Source organism: Molothrus ater, chromosome 6, assembly GCF_012460135.2.
Source record: "Molothrus ater isolate BHLD 08-10-18 breed brown headed cowbird chromosome 6, BPBGC_Mater_1.1, whole genome shotgun sequence".
Lineage (NCBI taxonomy): Eukaryota > Metazoa > Chordata > Aves > Passeriformes > Icteridae > Molothrus > Molothrus ater.
Window position 1 is genome coordinate 53184236 of NC_050483.2, and position 19110 is coordinate 53203345.

General features: G+C 49.3%; 1 protein-coding gene across 1 annotated transcript in view; it reads left to right on the forward strand.

The window, feature by feature from the left end:
- Positions 1-819: 819 nt before the first annotated feature.
- Positions 820-19110, forward strand: part of KIF26A (kinesin family member 26A) — a 96648-nt gene continuing 78357 nt past the window's right edge. The window contains exons 1-2 of the mRNA XM_054515274.1: positions 820-1036; positions 3356-3601. Coding sequence (XP_054371249.1) covers positions 902-1036; positions 3356-3601 — 381 coding nt within the window. The 5' untranslated portion in view covers positions 820-901. The remainder of the gene's footprint in view (positions 1037-3355; positions 3602-19110) is intronic.

A 19110-nucleotide genomic window follows, 5' to 3' on the forward strand; every position in this document is an offset into this window, starting at 1 on the left:
AGAGGCGGCCTGCAGGGAGGGCTGCCCGATCCGGGAGCAGCCATCGGGCACCTGTGTTCGGCCCCTCGATGAGGAGGAGCTCGCTCCCCCCTGCCGTCCGCACCCACCGCAAATACAATTAAGCAGCGGGGAGAAGAGGGGGAAGCTTTTTGGAGGAAAGACCGCGTCCCTTCTGCAAAGTGCTTTACTCTGCTCCCTCAGGCTTTCTTTTTTTACCTTTCCTTATTTTTTTCCTTTATTTTTGTGCGTGTCTTTCTTCCCTCCTAAACTGACTTTCACTGGCAGCTTTTCCCTCCTTGCGCTCACCCCGGAGGAGGAGGAGGAGAAGGAGGAGGGAAAAAACAACCCACCAACCCAGCCACTAAACCCACCCAGCAGTGGATGGGGGGAGGCAGGAGGCCCGCAGCGCGGGTTCCTGGCCAGCGGGCGGTGGGAGCCCCCTCGCTGGGCGAGCTGATGGCCGGCGGCGGGGGAGCAGCGCGCTGCCGGCCCCGCGCACCCCGCGCACCCCGCGCAGCGGCGGCCCCGGCCGCGGCCCCGGCGCCTGCGGGGCGCTGAGGGCTCCGCGCCCGCGCTCGCTCGTCAGGCAAGGTGCGCTGAGAGGGGGATAAGACGGGAGGAGGGAGAGCGGCGGAGAGCAGCAGAGCGGCAGGGAGAGTGGCGGGTCTGCCCGGCTGCTGGCTACCGGCTACCTCACCCCGGCGGCGCATCCTGGCAGATGACGGAGTAACTCATCCGCGCCTGGCTTTTTTTTTCTTTTTTTTTTCCTTTTTTTTTTTTTAAAGGGGTGGGAGGTGTTTGCTATTTTATCCTTTTTTTTTTTTCTTTCCCTCTGTGTGCGTGTGTGTATACAAATACATCGCCTCCGCTCAGGGAGCAGGAATATTTCAAACCCCAAACTATGGCTTTTCAAAAATCGCCCGATGCCTCCAACGCCACGAGGAAAAATCCCAGCCTCTTGGAGATAGGAGCCTTGTGCTTGGACTCGGAGATCATCTTCGGCTTCACCAGCCACCTCCTGCGGAGGAAAGCCAGGGTAAGGGCATCTTGCCGCGGTCCGGGGCAGCTGGGGCCCGGGAGGGGGTCGAGGGCCGGCTCACGGGAAGGGGGTGTCAAACTTGGCGGTGCGAAGTTGCGGGCGGCGGTGTCGGGCAGGTTTCAGCACCACGAACAGTCCTGGCGGCTCCGCGGAGCGGCGCGGAGGGGCGCGGGGGAACCGCGCTGCCGGACCCCTCCCTGGGCTTCCCCGTGGGGACCGCGGCACCTTATGTGACCCCGGTTTCAGATGGCGAGTGGTGGCACCGCGTCCCGCTATTTTTGGGAGGGTTTTGTACTTACTAAGAAAAGGAAATTGCTCAGCCCCGTAGCGCGGCTCAGCCCAGCGTCGGCCGGGGAGCCCACCCCTTTACCCCCCGCCCCGTCCAACCCGAGCCTTGGAGCCGCGGGAGGGTTTTGCAGACGTTGTTTGGGCACAGGAAATTTCGGAGCAACTTCCCGGAGAGCAGCAGCATTACCCCGAGCAGGCGGGAGAAGGGAGCTGGGGCGCGGCGCCCTGGTGCGTGTGTCTGTGCCAGCCCCAGGTCCCCGCCAGCCCCAAGAGGGGCACACGGCAGCCCCCGGGCACCAGCCCGTGTCCCCCGTGTCTCCGCTTTACTCCCGCACCCCAACTTTTCCCGGGCTGCCGGCGGGCGGTCCGGGCGGGCGGGGGCAGCGATCACAGTGCAGGGGGCTCTCTCTGCCCGCGGTGCGGGGCTGTGCTTGTCGCCCACGGCCCCAGGGCATGCACCCTTACGGGTGGGGCCGGTGGGGCGCTTCACACGCCTGCCGGGAGAAGCCAGAAAAGTTTAAGCGGCGGCGGAAAGATGCCTCCTGGGGCGGGATTATTTTTCCCCCCCCCATGTATTTGTTTCCCCACTCTTTGTGCTCGGCGATGCCCACTTCACCACAGACCCCACCCCACGCGCCACCAGCACCCACTCGGGCGGTGGCGGGGAAGGGGCCCAGGAGCCGCGTTGGCATCTCCGGGGAAGCGGCGGCCGTCACCCGGCGCGGCCCCGCGGGGCTCGGGCTCGGCTCGGGCCGCTCCGTCCCGGCGGGACCGCGGCGCCGGCAGGGGGCGCTCTGGTCACAGGGACGGCGGCGGCGCCGAGCCCGGGCCCGGCCCGGCCCGCGCGGGCCCGGCCCCTGACAGAGAGCGGGGCGCACTCCGCTCTCGGGGGGGAAAACTAAAAAAAGGAGAAAAGTGCTAAATATACGAGCCGGAGCGGCAGCTAAGTAGACAATTAGCTGCGAACGTTAATTTCTCCATCTGCCAGGTCAATTTTCGCGTGTAGGAGCATCCCGTCGCGCCCGCCGAGCGGCGGGAGACTCGGCCCCGGGGGCCCGTGCCCCGCGGCACCGCGCATCTGCCCGCGGAGCGGGGGCACCGCATCCCAGCCCGCGCAGGAGAGCGGAGCCGCGGGGCGGAGCGAGGGGAGCGGACCCGGCCGGACCCCTGAGCCCCGCTGGCAGCTGATCCGCAGCCCCAGCGCCGCTCCTCTGACTCCGCGCCCTGCGGCGGGACCGCACCCCGCGCCCAGCCCTTTTTTCCCGACTCCCGAGGAACTTGGGTCTTAGAGTGTGAAGGAAGCAACGACTTAAGTCACACTGATTTTGGCACTGTCCCGTAGGGTCACTATAAAATGGCATGTTTCTTCCCCCGCCGCTATCCCAAATCTAAACCCGAACCCCAGCCCGCTCCGGCCGAGGCTCCCCCGCCCCGCTTACCCCACCCCACCCGCCCCCAGCCCAGCCCAGCCCAGCCCAGTCCCTCCTCCCCTGCCCTCAGAGCACTTTTCCAGCTTTTTTTGCCGGCGTGCTCCCGTGCTCTGGGTCCTTCCCCGTGCCGCCGTGGGGAGCTCACTCCTCCCTCTCCCATCCCAAACTTCGTTCCCGTCTCAATATGGGAGGCAACATCACCTAGCGCGGCAGCCCGGGCGGCGGGGACCCGGCGCGATCACTGTTGGCACCGCTGACCCCCGCCCCGCGATGGGCGCCCCGGGCCGGCCGCGCCGCCGGGCCCCGCGCCGCCCGCACTAACGGAGCGGGGCAGGGGAGCATCCCCCGCTACCATGATCGCGGCCGCCGGCAGGAAGGCTCTGGGACTTGATCCCCGGGAGCCGGGGGTAAGTTCCTACAACACTCACTCACACTCATCTCCTCCCCGCGGTTGAGCTTTTCCTTAGTTTTTCCCTTGGTTTTTTTTTTTTTTTTTTTAAACCTCCACTGTTTTTGTTTTTTTTTTTCCTCGCGAGGAGGGTGGGAGCAGCGTTGCCTCCGCGTCCTCCCGCGTTGCTGAGCTGTGCTGTCTCCGCAGGTGGCGGAGGGGAGCGGGGTGCGGGAGCTCTCCCCGCGGAAGAGGCCGCCGGCCGCCGCCGAGGAGGAGCGCTGCGCCAGCCGCCCGCCGCCCGAGGGAGCGGGAGCCGCCGCGGGGGCCGAGCCGCGGCCGCTGGAGCGGGCGGCGGCCGGGGGCTGGTGCCGGAGCTGCCAGGCGCAGCTGGCCGAGCTGAGGAGGCAGGCGGCCCGGCTGGCTGCCGGCGGCTGCCCGCCCAACGCCCCGCCGGTAAGTGCCGGTGCAGCGCCCAGCACCGCCGGGGGGCCGGGGGGAGAGGGCGGGGGGCTGCTGGAGCCTGGCCCCGGCCCGCGCGGGGTCACAGGTACATCCCCGAAGGATTTGGGAGGGGAGCGTGACGGCAAAGCCGGAGATTTCCAACCCGGGAGGGTTCTTCAAAAGTTCAAGGATTTTCCGTCCCGGACTTTTTATCAAAAAGCGAAACTGTGCGGCTGGACGGTCACCCGCTGCTACAGCCACCAGGAACAGTGAAAAATGAAATAGGGACTTTGGGAAGAGGAGGTTCTTCTTTCGGAAGAGGCGGCTGTGCAGGTGCCGTCCGGTTCGCACCCAGAGCCGGGTGCCGGGGGCGCTCCCCGTGTCGGTCCGCAGGACCCGCGGCAGCCCAGCCCTGCTGACACCGCCCCGGGGATGCCGGCTCGCTGTTGCGGCTGGGATTTGGCTCCATCCTTAGTAAGAGAAGCTGCCGGTGGCAGGCGTTCAGCTCCTCCTTCCGAGAAGCCCACAAAGTGCAGCTGAGAATCAAACAGTTGTGTCTGTGGCGCTGGAGCAAACTTTGAGTGGGATGGATGATTTTTGAGTGGGCTGTGCTTTTGCCCTCTGGGTGCCTGAAAGTGCCTGCCTGGCTGATGGGCTTACTCCTGTCCTTAATGTCCCCCGGGCAAGCACCGGCTGTGTCATTTTCCTCCAGTTTGTGCTGCACGATGGCACTTAATGCCTGGTAGGGAATGGAGAAAGTGCATGAGGATGCCAAGAGTTTCCCTCTTACACAGGTACAGCTTTATTAGCATGTATTGTAATTGTCTGCACGGTTTTTCCTTTCTGTGTTTGTTTTTTTTTCTTTTCTATCAAAGGCCTTTATTACCCTTGTTGCTTTTCCTTTGTCAGAGCAGGCAGACCAAAGATTTTGAAAGGTGAAAACAGACAGTCTTGATACAGACATCTGAAGAGATCCTGAGAATTAGCTGATAGGGCAAAATGCAACAGAAAGCCCTGAGATTCTGTTTCAGGACACACAAAACCTGTGTTGGGGTTTTGATAACATTTGGAAGTAATGTATTGTTTTCTAAACAATGCTTATCTGGATGTTTGCAAGAATGGGGGGGAGGGTCTGAAGAGGAAGCCAAACCCTACTGACCTTCGTTTTCATTCAAAGAGTTCCTGTATGATCTACAGAATTCCCATTGAATCTAAATATAGTTTTGTTTGGAAGTGCATTGTGGAGCAGTGTCCAAATGTACAGTGAGGTTTGCATTTTCAGGCCAGATCCAAAGCCTTTTGAAATCGACAGGAGTCTCTCTGTTGGCTTGCTGGGCTATAGGAGTAGGCTCTTATTTCTGTGGTGTAAAAGGTCACATATCTTATCTCATTGGATTCAGGACTGTTGGACCTTTTGTTTTCTGGATTGCTGCAGATGGTAGAAAGAAGTTGAATTTCCCTTGTGAAGTGCCTGAGATAGGTTGTTTCAGTGAGGGGCACAGAAACCCCTGTTCCTGTCTTGGGGTGGGCCTCTGCCATAAAGAATTGGGTCCTATCTGTGAGCGGACCTCTGCCATGGGAAAAAAAAATTCCCAGTGTAGGAGAGTGAGGGGCCTCAGCCAGGTGTTCAGGTGAGGAGAGCTGTGAGCAAAGGCCTGTTTGTGTGGTCTCCTTCCTGCAGGTCTCAGGGGACTTCCTTGATAAGCACTTGATGATGGCTAAATGAATCCTCCTTTTCTGCAGGGTTTCAAAGCATGCCCAGGAACGTAATAAAATAGGAATCATCACAGTGGCAGACCCTCAGCAGACCTGAGCACAGTTACAGATACCTGGAGTTTACTCACTGTGCAGCATGCAGTAAGGCTTGGTGGTTGAAATCTCTTAAAAAACTGCATTCTCTGGCACTTGTGAGACCTGGAGCCTAATTGCGAGCTCAGATTGCCTCTAATGCTGGTGTGGTGAGCAGCTCCTCAGGAAGGAAGATGCAATAAACAGTTGTCCTTACTGCCTTGTGAGTGTGAAGTAGCTTAGGGGGAGATAATAGGCAGGGGTTCGGCTACTCAGCTGCTGTGAATTGGCCTTGCAGTGGGAATCTGATGCAATATGCTGGCAGGGTGAGCACTGTGTAATGTTTGTGCCAAAAAGGCAGCTTGCTCGATCCCCCCCCTCCCCCTTCTTGTTTAATTATACAACAAGACATCTGAAAAAGCAGCTCCTCTCTGTAAGAGTTTCATGCCCATACAATGCAAGTCCCAAAGTTTCCTACAGGCTCTTCTAATGCACTGTCAAACTAAGCAACTAGTGGATGAGTAAACAGCAGAAGGCTACTGCTTGGAGCATGCTGTTCTCAAAGGATTTGCCTCCTTTGCCATAATAATTAGGAGATCTTTCAGCACAGATTCAGAAAGGCTTCCACACCTGGTTGAAAACCCTTTGGAAAGGTGGGTGGGTGCCTCTGAGATGAAAGAAGGGCTAGTTTCCTCCTGTTGATATCTTTCCTGATGAAAGAGTGGAGGTGTATTCTCATGCGTGGGGCAGCTGACAAGGGATTGAATTCACATTAGAATAGAAAACCAACGTACTGTTTGCAGTCTGCAGGGATAACAAATCTAATTACTTGAGAGGGCTATGATTCATACAGTTTGTGTTGCTATCCTTTCAATTAGACGTATTTAAAATAAATAAATAATTTAAAGTTTCAGTGCTCAGATGATGTGCATTGATTACAGAATACTGTTAGTTGTTTGTGTCTCTTCAAAGTCCTCCACATCTCTGTGGACAGCTGATAAAAAGATACACCTCTTTGCTTATGTTAAAACTCTTGAAACAGTCTCCCAAGCAAAAGATTTACTGCGTCCTACACTCTCAATTCCCTTCAGTTTACTGCTGCTGCCTTTACAGCTTTCTGCCACAGTGAGGCCTGTGTGTGAATCAAAATGTGATTTTCATTAAGTGTGGATGGGGCCAAGTGAAGTTTAATTTGAAATTATCCCAGATTAACATTTTGGTATTGCAGTGTTGGCATCAGTTACTGGGTCATGTACTGAACTAATGTAGGAGGGAAAAACAAGGTGTCTTGGTTTATCCCTAATTGAAAGTTTTGCAGGCTGTGCCCTTGGAGACTTGGTAATGGGATACAGCATCTCCTGCTGCCAGAGTTCTGGCTGGAGTGGAGAGCAGGTTGCTGTGCCTGGAAGTTGTTGCTGTTGGCAGCTGTGGGACAATCCATGGGAAATGAGTTGGTGGTCTGTGTTTCACTCCCAGTTGGCAAATAGCCTTGTCACAAACCACAATTACCACTAATTGGCATAATTGTTGGCAGTTTCAGGGAGACACTGAGGGCTGAATGGGATGTAAATTAAATTAGTAATAATATTTCTTAGCACCTAAATTCTTCAGTTGTGTTTCACAAATGCTAATTAATCAATTTGTGTGATTGCCCCTGTTAGGTAAAAGCCAGACATGCTGTCATTTCTGCAGAGGTGTATGTCAGACTGAGGTGTGTGTCTCCACAAGGAAGTGGAGAGGCAGGGACTGTTCAATATGAGAGATGTGCTCCTGTAGCTGCATTTCTGGAGGTAAACTCTTTATGCCTCTGGCACAGGCAATAGCCTTAAGGATATACAGCTACTGTAAAATGGTTTTAGCTAATCCCTTATGAGTAGAGGAAAAAAGCTCTCCTGGTGTTAGGAATACACACATGGATGCAACTACACCCACAGAAGGGATTTATACTGGTGTAAATATTTTGGTTGTAGAAAAGTAATGCTTGTGCCCAGGTATACTGTATTGGAATAATTTTTTATTGGTATTGAAAGGAGGCCAAGACCAGCAGAAGTTCACTTTGAAAGGGGTTGGCTTTGATCATGTTTCTCCCAGCTCAGGGATTCAGACACCACATTTCACTTGTCCCCATCCACTCCCACCCCCAGTCTGAGCAGTTTATGCTGTACCTACTGCTAGGGCAGGCAGGTGCTTCTAGAGGCAACATTAAACAGGGCAGAAACATTAATTTTGTGTTATAGCTTGAGTTCAGGAAGTTCTTGCTGTCTTAGTTTTTAGGAGCTTCTTTTCTTCCCTGTTCTATTTTGTTTTAAATTTTTACCCCCACTGCATTATCTGCACTGTGTGTTATGTGGGGCACACCAGTGAACAGCTTCCAAGGGCCTGAAGGACAAAGAAGAGAGAGTGTGGCTCTATTTGTGGCTCTATTGCTGGTGGAATTGGCAATTTTTTGCTCCTCAATACCTCAAAAGTCCTGTATTCCCAGCTGCCCAGGTAAATGCAGTTGGGTACAAAGGATCTGCCAGCTCTGGTGTGCAGGGAGCCTCAGTGACCAGGACAGGTTATGCCTTTGTTGCTGATGAACCATGAATCATTGGAGGGAGCTAAGCAAGTCCTAGCCTGCTGTATCCATGTCAGGGCTCAGTGTTACACCAGCCAGAGTTGGAGGAAGAGCTTTTCCAAGAGCTGGGGTTCTTGGAAAAAAGGGAAGATGGCAGTGGCTTTAGACATGCTGTTTGCATGGATGTGTGCAAATGTGTGCAGGCTGCTGGACTCAACTCCCATCACTCCTTCTGTCAAAGTGATGGTCTCTTGGTGGCACACCTGTGTGTGCTGCTGATTGCCTCACATGAAGGGGGGATGAAGAACAGAGTTTTGGGATGGGCAGGCTCTTTGTTATGGGTTTCTCCTGTGTGCTAAATAACTCCCCCCTGTTCCCACCAGCAGCAGAATAGGGAAGGAGGGTGTGGTAGGATGATGTTGACTGTATTTGTTCTCCCCATCCTTCTGCATTAATCCCAGCTGTTCCCTCCTTGTCCCAGCTGACTCCATAAGAGGCAGCATCTTCTCTGTAGCTGCACACACTGTTTGGTTGGCAGTAAGCTGGTGCTTGGACATCTGGCTTCTGCCAAGCTACCAATAACACATGGATACTGCCCAATTTCTCTCATAGTTTGTGGAAGTTGTAGGAACTTGTTCTGAGCCTTCTACCTCAACTTTAGATCATTTGACAGGTTCAAAAGCTGTTAAGAAAGGCTGTAAGTAAGAAGGATGGAAAGAAGGACTGTGCAGTAGTTCTTAGTGCTTTGGAAAACCAGGCTGAGAGGACAGGCATGGGATTGAGGGCTGTAGTCTTGATGTGTGTCAGGGATGCTTTGTAATTCCACCATGGCCACTCTGATGGCCTGCTACCAGCAGGAATTGAGGCAAGGAGAGCTCATGTGATCCCTGGCTGCTCCTCACTGTGCAAGGTTGGCTGCTCCAGGAGCCTGTGCTGCATGTGGAAGACCCTGGGAGAGGGCTCTGTGTCCTCAGTGTTTGCCTGCAGGGTTGTGCTTCCCTGAAAGAACAAGGATTCAGAGCATATGGGGGCTTCTTGCAACACTTGAGGTACATGTGGAATTGGTCTAAGCTTTTAGGAGCTTTCCCTGCTGAGTTTTCCTGCCTGTGCCCATTGTTTTCTGTTAGTGTGTCAACCCTTACTACTGTTACTACTGGGGTAGCCCTTACTGCCTGCAATTTGGGAGTCACAATGGTGACACAGCTGAGTCTTGGCTAAATTTGGGGTCCTCTGTTACTTAGGGGCTCTTTTATTTTCATGAGGACGTCTCTCTCCACCTGGGTTAGGTATGGATAAGGGGAATTGAGTGGGAGAGCTGTCTTTTAAAGATTGCTCTCTAGAGGAATCCACTTTTCATGGCTCTTCACGAGCACTAAATGCGCCTTAAAATGTTCTATATTTAACATTTCAAAAATGTGGAAGTGGAAGAGCGATGTCTTAGCTAATAAATATGAAACTATGGGGCATTTTTTTAAGATGCACATTTAATATTTAATTTTGTGCGAGAGACTCTTGCAGAGACTTGGCCGTGGAGTGCTCCAGGCAATGAGCTCAGATGTGGATTTCAGGTAGGTGTGCAGTCTAATAACAGGGTTAGTGACAGCCCTGTGTCAGATGTGTTGACACGAGCAGTTCCCTCTCTGGCTGGGCGCAGGCGCTCCCGGTGTGACAGCACAGGCTGAGGAAACCAATTGCAATCAGTTTGCTTTAGACACTTAGGATTTTCAAGCATGCCCTTTTAAAATACAGGTGAGAGGGATTATCTTGCAGTTTGGATGCTGGAGGCAAGAGACCTTCTCTCTGGGGGATCTGAAGTGGGGGAGTGGGGATTGCACAATTAGCTGAGGGTGCTGTGGTCTCCCCGGGAGCTGAGGGTAATTAGTGTTTCTCTGGCTCTCTCTCTGGCTAATTCCTTCAGCACCCTGCCCTATTAGGGGAAAGGGAGGAAATACATAAACCATTTCAAAATCCCAGGGGGTGGAAAAGAGCATCTGCTGCTAACATCTGAGGTTACTTTGAACCTGTTGAAATATGTAGTAGCTGCTTTATTGTTTTTGCCAAGAGTTTCCACCTACAGTGATCCCAACCTCTGACTTGTTAACAATGAGGTTGTTGGAGGCAGTAGTCATCCTCCTCCTCATCCCTGGCTCACAGCAGCTGATAGTGGCTGCTGCTGTGGACCTGGCACTGCAGGGTGTAGGAGTGGGGATGACTGAAACCACCAGGATTTTCTTTCTTTTTTTCTCCCTCCATGACCAGGATTACCCACAATGTTCACAGCTGCTGCATGTGTCTCCTGCTGCTCAGGTGCCCCAAAATAGGTGCACCCTTTGGGCCTGAGTTGTCCTTGCCACAGTGAAGATGCTGATGTAGGGAACAGCCAGTTAGTCCCTGGGTTTTCAGGTGGCAGATGAACATTTTGTCATGAAAAGTGAGCAGAGATTTTGCTTCACCTTGCTTAGACAGGGAGAACCTCTCTGAAAGCATCTGCATGTCTTATGGAATATTTTTCCATGCCAATGCTGTTTCCTTTCTCAGCATTGGATTACCTTCAGGAACTAGATATATTTGGATATTGGTCACACTGAGTACAGACAGCTGTCCAGTTGGAAGTACTGTATCTGCTCTTTATTATTTACTGGAAATCAGTGGAATTTAACTTGTCTGGATTTGCCTCCTTGTCCTCTGCCCGCAAACCTGCAGCATTGGAATAGTTATTTTGTATTTACGTGTCCAGTCCATCCCCAAGGGGAAGGCATCATTGGGAAGTGGAAATCTTGTCTATTGCTGGCTGTGCTTGTGACTGGGACCTGCCTGGCTTCTTTTACAAGTGTCTACTAATTTTCTATAGTGGCTTATGGGAGAAAACTTGGGCCTTATTTCAAGGAGAATCATACCTGCTGCTGCCTCTGTTAACAGGAATTGTCCCACTGCAGGGATGCAAAATCTGAATTAATCCCTGGATCTGTCACTGAGTTTGTGAATTTGGGCAAGCAGTTTAAGGGGCTTAATTTCTCCTTTGCTCAGCAATGAGAAAATACTTCCATCTTTTGTTCATTTGCAGTAAAAACTTTTTTGTGGTGGGGACTCTCTCTTGCTTGTATGGCATTAAGTATCATCAACTGCTGTTAGTAGAGCTGACTGCTCCTGTAATGTACATAATAAGAATATAGAGCACAGGGACACAGAAAATAGTGGACTCTGTGGCTTCCAACTGAACTTTGAGGTCAGGTGTCAGGGAAGGGTTTCTGGAATTGGGGTCACTGCAACAGCAGAAAGAGCTAAAAAATCTGGGGACTTCAGGTAAACTGTAAAGGCAGTAACAGGTAGTCCTGAAAATCTGCTAGTTCACCAGGAGGGGAGTGGTGAGGCTGTGGAAGGAGACTGAAGGTCTGTGATGTGTGTTCAGTTCAAGTGGAGCTTCAGTAAGGAGCAGGTGTCAGATCAGCTCAGGGAGCAGGGGTAAGAGCTGTGCTGATAGTACCTCAAAAGGTTTTTTTCTGCATGATGCCTCCCTGTGATGGAACTGGAAAGCTGCCTTGAGGAAATGTGATGTGGCCTTGTAAACTGGGGGCTCTCAGTGGCTTCAGTCCCTCCTACTGCTGTTGAAGTTTATGCCAAGGTGTATTAATTATTAGTTTTTCATTAAATATGTTTTATTTTAAATGGAAAAAAAAGCTAAATTTTATAGAGGAACTTAAGAGCAAAGCTTCAAATTATTATTGCTCTCATTTGGAATATGGTGGGAATATGTCACTTAGCAGGAGTAATGTATTCTTCTCTAGGATAGGCTAAAGGGAATGTACATCTTTGGCATATAGCTCTTTGGACTGACTTTGCTTTGAAGCTGCTTGAGCCTTTAAGACATAGCTGGCAGATGTTCATTCTCATGTTGGACAAAAAATGTTTAGTATAAATATATCCACCTATTTTAGGCAGCATAATGCCATTGTTGTGCACCAAGAGTTTGAGTGCTGTATAGTGAATCAGATAAGTCTCAGCTCTTGCTCACAAAAAGAAGCTTAGGTGAGTACAACCTCCTTCTTTGAGTCAAGCCTTACAATTTGTCCTTGGTCAGCATTCCTGGAGCTTGCAAGCTGCTCAGAGTTTTGGCTGAGGCTGGGCTGCTCTTACCAAACATCAATACCTGGGCAGGATTGACTGGAACACTGGACAGCTGTGGGAAGATGATAAATTTCCATTTTGCTCTTAGCAAATCTTCCCCCTGATGTTGCTGAGGGATTTTAGAATGCTGGGTGAATGGGATAGGAGGCCTTCTGTGCAAAACTGAAATGTGATACTTCTGGCTAGGCTGGGCATTGAGTTGGCTTTCAGCATGAAAGGTGAAAGAGAAGCATTAGTCCTGGTTCTCACAGCATTCAAAAGGTTATGTTTAAATGTGTTTCCTGTTTTATTGCAACACATAATTTGTTACAATGCAGTTTGTGTTGCTGTCTGTGTGTATAAATTGATCAGTGCTGATTGTACTGTAAGCAGGCAGCGTTTGGCTTTGTGTTTGAACTCATTTGGGATGTTAAATCTACTCAGTTTGTATTGTATTCTGGTTTTATTGCCTTATGTTGTTCTCACTGTATTGTATGTTGTAGCATGCATTTACTCCTTTTGGCATTGCTGCTTTTCTCCTAGGTCCCAGACTGGAGCAGTTTCCTACAGCTTGCATATGGCTTTATCAAGTAAAAATTTTGTTTTAGGGGTTGCCTGTTGCTTTTGCATGGCTTTTATGTGGCTCCTGAGGAGTTCAGGAATGGTGTCTATGCCCAGGGTACATCACATGGCCTTAAGCAGAGTGCTGCTGAGTGTTTTGGAGGAGGTGACACTGCTGAGTGTTTTGGAGGAGGTGACACTGCTGAAGTGGTTGAGATCAATGGCACTATGCCAGCCTGGTGGCACATGTCCAATTCCCACCCCAAAACAGGGCAGCAGGAGCTGTCTCCAGAGACTCTGTAATGTGACAGTCTCTACAGTTGTCAGGAACTTGAGGACTAACACGTGGCTTGTAGGATCAGGAAATGTGGCCATCCTTGTTTCAATCACTCTGCTCCTTTTGGTCACCCATGGTGTTCCCATAGTGCTGCCCTGGGAAACCTGGTTCCAAGGAAACTCATTAAATACAAGAGACAAATTTGCTCTACAAAATTTGGCCTTTGAAGGATGGAGGTGAGGGAAAAATGTCTTTGCCACTGTCATTTCTGGGCAATACTTCGTGCTGCTTCTCTGGTCAGTGAGCAGAAGATGGAAGGGCTGGTTTGTCCCAAATACCCTTTCTAGAAGATGTTCCTTAGACCTAGTATGATCTGCAGGCACTGCAGAGCTTTTCTAAGATATCTTGAAAACTGTGCTGTGGGCCAAACATGGGGCAGGATTTGACCTATAACTATTTTGCCTGTAGCTTGAAATTCAAAGTTGAACCCAGAATCTGCAGTTAAAATGTTCAGGTGTTAGTGTAACTTGTGTAACTGCAAGCTGTGAACTATTTGTCTTTCTCTGAAGATTTTGTTGCAAAGGCAGGCAAATACATTTGACATTCCTCCAACAAGCTCTCACAAGGGTAATTTTGTGTGGATGATTAAGTGGCATGGAAACAGTGTAAGATACCATCCTTTTGTGGATTTTGTAAAGAGGAGATACAGCTGAAATAATTCATAATATGCACAGAATCTGAGCAGACTGCTGAGAGAGCTTCTTTCAGCAATTACCTGTAAGAATAAAGTAAAAAACATTTATTATTGATACTCGCTTTTTACATATTAAGAAATATTTCTTCTGATACTTTTAATTTTTTATTTGTAGGCTCCAAATGAGTATAGAATAAGACAAATGTGTTCAAGGAAGAAAAATATATGAGTTAATACATTAAGTTTACATATTTTTTGTTTGATGGATTTATGGTTTTTAATTACATCTTCATGTCTTGCATTGGGATCCCTGGGGGCCCTTTCTGAATTTCATACTTGTGCTCTTGTACACATGAGATGCTTTAAACCTTCCACCTCGTGCAGCCCTACTGCTGCTTGACTGACCTCTGCTGAAGTGGCTTGTTATTCAAGTTTAAAATCTGAGACATCCACAAAGAGCTAAATGATTAGAAGAATAATTTGTGTGCTGGAGAGAGTTTCTCATGCTGACATGTTGTGAAACACAGGCTGTGAATGGGTTTCTCTGATTTTTGTGTGGAAGGTGGAGTTTGTGCTCAGCATTTGCTCAGTTGGTCATGAGGAGCAACACCCTGGCTGAGTCTCACTGGCTTCCTGAGGGCAGTTTGGCAGTGGGAAGTAGTCATGTCTTTGGTAACAACCCTTTGGGGAGCCATAGCTGGTTTTAGGGAAGAGTATTTCCAGCAATACATCATCCTGAATGTACATCTCCCTACTTCTGTCTCTGGTTGCGTGCGACACTGGATTTTCATTTCATAGCAGTTTGCATCGTGGTTCTTTTATTGACAGTGGAATCAATAACCTGTGTTAACAGGTGGAAAATGAAGCCTGTTTTCTCTGTGCAGTTCCAGTTGATTTAGATGGGTGAATTGCAGAGGAAGCCAGACTGCAGAACTGGTCAATGCCTGTGTTCCAAATCCATCTCTCTGTGTTGGTATCATTACCTCCGTCTGCTTTCCTCCAGCACGTCCCCTTCATTTTTCTGTTCAGTGGGAACATAATTACCTGTTTATGTGTATGTGTGTGGAAGTAGTGCCAGGATCTATTTGTTGTAACTAAGATATAGCTTACTGAAGAGGCAAAAAACCCTGGCTGACAATATTCAGGCTTTCCAAAAGAAACTTGCTTTTGGGACTGACAGGGAGTGTGAACATTCAGGCACAACTTGAACTCCTGTTCTCAGATTTGTGCTGTGTGTTCTTTTATTATTCTGGTCATGGCTGATCATAAGCACATGCAGCTCAAAAGCAAAATAGCTCTGTTTGTGCTGTAAGAATTTAGTTGGGTTTAAGCTTCTTATTGCCAAGTCTTTTGATGACATGGAAGATGTGTTATATACAGGGTTGGCTTTCCTGACTCACCCTGAGTTCTTCACTCAGTGTTTTATTCCTTTGGGAGGGTTTGGCTCTTGGAGGATTGGGTGAGAAGTGTGGAGTAGATAGTTAAAGAACTGAAATGCAGAACACTTAACCCTGGGAAGTGAACACAAGTGAGAACACAAAGACATTGTCCTCTGAGGTGATTCATTGGAAGTCTCTACTTTTTTGTTTTATTTTTACAATTTTTATTTTAATTTCTCTTGCTAGGATCATAGAATATCCTGAGTTGGAAAGGACCCACAAGTCCCAACTCCTGGCCCTGGACAGGACCATTCCAAGAATCATACCACACTGGTCTAGGCTCAATCTGATTTTACCTTCTTGTGACTGGAGCAACAGTCCTGTTTTCTAGTGTTAAAAAATTGTCCATGGCATTCTGTCCTTCCAAGAGGTTGTGCTTGTGCTTTCTTTGGGAAAGCTGTGTCACTGAGCATAATGGTAAGAAATGGTCCCCCTGCTGCTAAGGAAGTGAGCTGAAAAATGTCTGGTTATTCAACAAGAAAAAACACAGATTCACTGAGTGCAAAACATACTTAACATACTTCTTTCTGTACCTGAAGAGGATTTCTGAAGTCTGTGCAACAACTGGGAGTTAAGGTAATCCTGATCTTACAGAGCGAGTTAACCCAGGAGTGATTCTTGGAGTGGTCAGTCCAGTGAGTTAACCCAGGAGTTTTGTAGCTCAGCTGAGTACAATGCAGGAGTGACATCAGTGAGGGATTAGAATAAGCTTTGTTATCTTCAAAGGCTGTTTACTCAGTGGCTGGGGAATCGCTGTGTTTGTAGGCAGAGGTAGGGAATGTCCTGGGGCAGGTGGGAGCTGACAGCATTGCAGAGAGCCGGTGGTGTTTCTCCTCCTGCATCCCTGCATTGCCTCCTAACCTGCTGGCTGCCACTGCTTCTGTGTGCTCCATCCACACAGAGGCTTTTAAGAGATTGCCAAGGTTATTTTGGGTGCTAAACACTGAACCCAAGCAGTATCCTTAATTTCTATGAATCCTGGAACAGTATCGTTTGTATTTTTCTTACACGTATACCTCTCTAAGTTTTCCTTAAAATAATGGTTATAGTTATGTTAAAAACCTCAGAGTTGAGTTCTGAGGATAGTTACCTACCCTTAGGTATTTCAGCTATTGCTTGTTATCATATGGAAGACAATTTGGATTTGGGGTTTTGGAGGATTCTTGTGCAGCTCTTGGGTCTTTTCTGCAGAATTCCTTTCAACAGCAGTTAAATTACATCTGATCTCCAGAAAGAGGACAACCTGATTTGCAGATTTATGTATAAAAACTGCTATAAACTTAATTTGGAGCCCACTGGGATACACGTCCCACATGCAAGTGTTCTGCAAGTCCTTTTTTTCTCAGGAAGACGTCCCTGTAAAAGTGGTCTTGAAAGCGAATTTTCGCCTCATTGGCATTTTTCAAAAGACAAAACACACATGCAGTGTTCCAGGCAGATATATTTTTGTTCCCAGCTGTTTTCAATGCTCATTTGATGTTAAGTCTTTGTTCAATCCAGTCCTATGTCATTAATGACTCTGGAGTAAGTAGGTATGCAGAGCTGGAGGAAATCCTGTTTTATGCGTTCCTATTCTAGGAGAGCCCCAGAAAGACTAACAATAATGCAGCTCAGTGAGGTCATGGGTAAACATAGCAAGAAATAAAACGTGCTTGTTCCTTACTGAAGCAGAAAAATAGCTTATGAAGCATAATGCTGTCTTTGATAAGTGTAGATAATGTGACCTGCCTCAGTCTGTGGATTAAGACATTAACTGGGGAAGGTGAAATGGCTCCTCATAAAGAACCTGTCCCTCTGGTTGTGAAGGAGGTGTCAGCAAATGTTCAGGAGGAATAAGAAGGAGCAGGAGCTCAGTCATGACCCAGCAGAGTCACAGGAAAGGCTCGCCCTGCCCTTGGTGGTCAGTGGGCTCCTACCCGAGGTCGAGGTTGTGTTGTGCATTCAGCCTTACCCTGACTCCCAGGTGGGCTCTGCTTCCAGGCAAGGGGTGAGTGGTGCAGAGCAGAGATCTGGTGGAACTTGGGTCTGTAGGTGTCCTCTTCATGGTCCTCCTAAGATGCTGTGGGAAGGAGAAACCATCCCCCAGCATCTCCCAGCTTTTCCTTCCCTTTGCTGAGTGAAGTTTAGGAGAAATGTTTGTTTTCAAGAGGAACCAGGGTTCTTATAGGAATTTCTTCATCAAGTTCTTGAGGAAGTTAAGGCTGGATTTAGAGCTTCTGATCCTGGTCAGTGGATGGATGCAGGTTTTAAAAAAACAGGATGAAATTTTGCGGACTGGGTTTTTTTGAGAAGAAAATGTGAAATTGTGTCATTTTTCTATCATCCAGCTTCCACAGGAGCATGTGTGAATACAGCAAAACATCTGAGCTCCAGCCCACTCACACTGTGCTGCAAGCCTCCCTAGGGGCCCAGGGCAATTCAGCTAGCATAACATTTTTAGATAAGCTTACCCCATTTAGCACATGCATTTTGATCAGCCTGAGATTACAGACTGGTGGCTTGCATGCATTTGTACCAGAGCCCTGGTGTTGGTGTTCCTTAGACATGCACTGGTTTTATTAGCATTAATCTGGTGTGTGCACTTCAAGCCTATTTTGAGTCCCTCTCTATCTTTATCTTTTTGGCTGCAAAACAGCAGAGATCCCTTTTCTTTGAGTGAGTAGGCAGAATCATACTTGTGACATATTTTAAGACTGCTTAGAAGATATAAACTTATTTAAGTGCTTGTGATTTATCTGGTTTCGCTTTAGTTGATTCCTTAAATGTCAGCCACTCTGAACAGTTCTAGGATTTTCCCCCTTTATTTGGGAAGTGTCAGTTGATGAGAAGGCAGCTGATGTGCTGAAAGCATCACTCCCTTAGGAATTTGGTGTGTGAAGTGTTTAGCTGGGAAGAAAGCCCTGTGACAATTACCCTTTTGTTTTTGTTTTCTTTGCTTTCCCCCAACCCCTAAAAAGCTTCGGTTTTGCCCTGCTGGTTTAATGGTTAAAGAATGCTGCAACTCAGCTGTGCAGTGCCTTTCAGGTAGTGAGAGGTATCTGAGGAATGAGAGGGATCCCATGGGAATGCCTGACTGGCTTTGGTTGACCTAATCTGGTCTATACATAGCCCCAGTTCCTGCCAAGGGAGCATCTGGTGCAGCAGCAGGAGCAGCTGCTGGGGGTGTGACCCCTTCTGCTGCGTGGGCATGAGCTCCCTACCTGCCTGGTGGGTGAGGCTGCCTCCAGCACTTCTGCTCTCCTCTGCTCCTGGAGAAGGCAGCTCCTTCAGGACACCTTGGCCTAGGTGGAAGGAGCTGCTGGAGCCCCGATGGCAGGAGGGAACTGGGGTACCTGAGCCCATCTTCTGTAGGGGAGCAGCTGCTCTGGCTCCCTTATGCACACAGTGCTCCTGTGCAGTGTTTAGGGGAAGGGAGGGAAGAAGGGCTGGGAATGCATTTGGCTCTCAGGACTCTGGTTGGTCAGAGTGAGCCTGAGATAAGTTAGAAAGTCTCTTTTCCCAGCCCGGCGCTTGAAGAAGGAGTCAGAGCTCTTCATTTCTTGGTCTCAAGGTTGTTTATTGTATCTTATCTATAAAATTTTTTCTCCTGGCCTGCCAAGGTCTGCTCAGCACGACAGTCGGAGCCAGAGGCACTCTGGCCACCCCCAGGGAAGTGTTATCTTTTTATACTAAAAACTACGTGTACAATATTTACAGTTACTTCCCAATACTAATCACCTATGTTAGACAGTGAGCTTCTACTCTAAACCAATCTAAAAGTGCCAACATCACAGCAGAAGATGGAAGCCAAAAAGAGGAAGGAGAAAGGCTGGACATGCCCAGATTCCTCTATTTAGCCCCCTGAACCCCTTTCTAAAAACCCCAAAAATCTATTTTTCATATAAGGTTGGTAATTTGCTCCATGGGTCATAATCAAAACCACAGGTGTCTTGGGCTCTGTGCCAGGGTCTCTGAGCCCCCTGGCAGGAGTCCTGGCAATCCAGGACAGCCAGAGGGTTGTCCTGAATTCTGACATTTGGCATCATGAGCTTGGTGGAAATGCCTGGTGGAATGCGGGAGGGGGCTTGAAGCATCTCCCTCTCCTAGACCCCACTGGCTGTG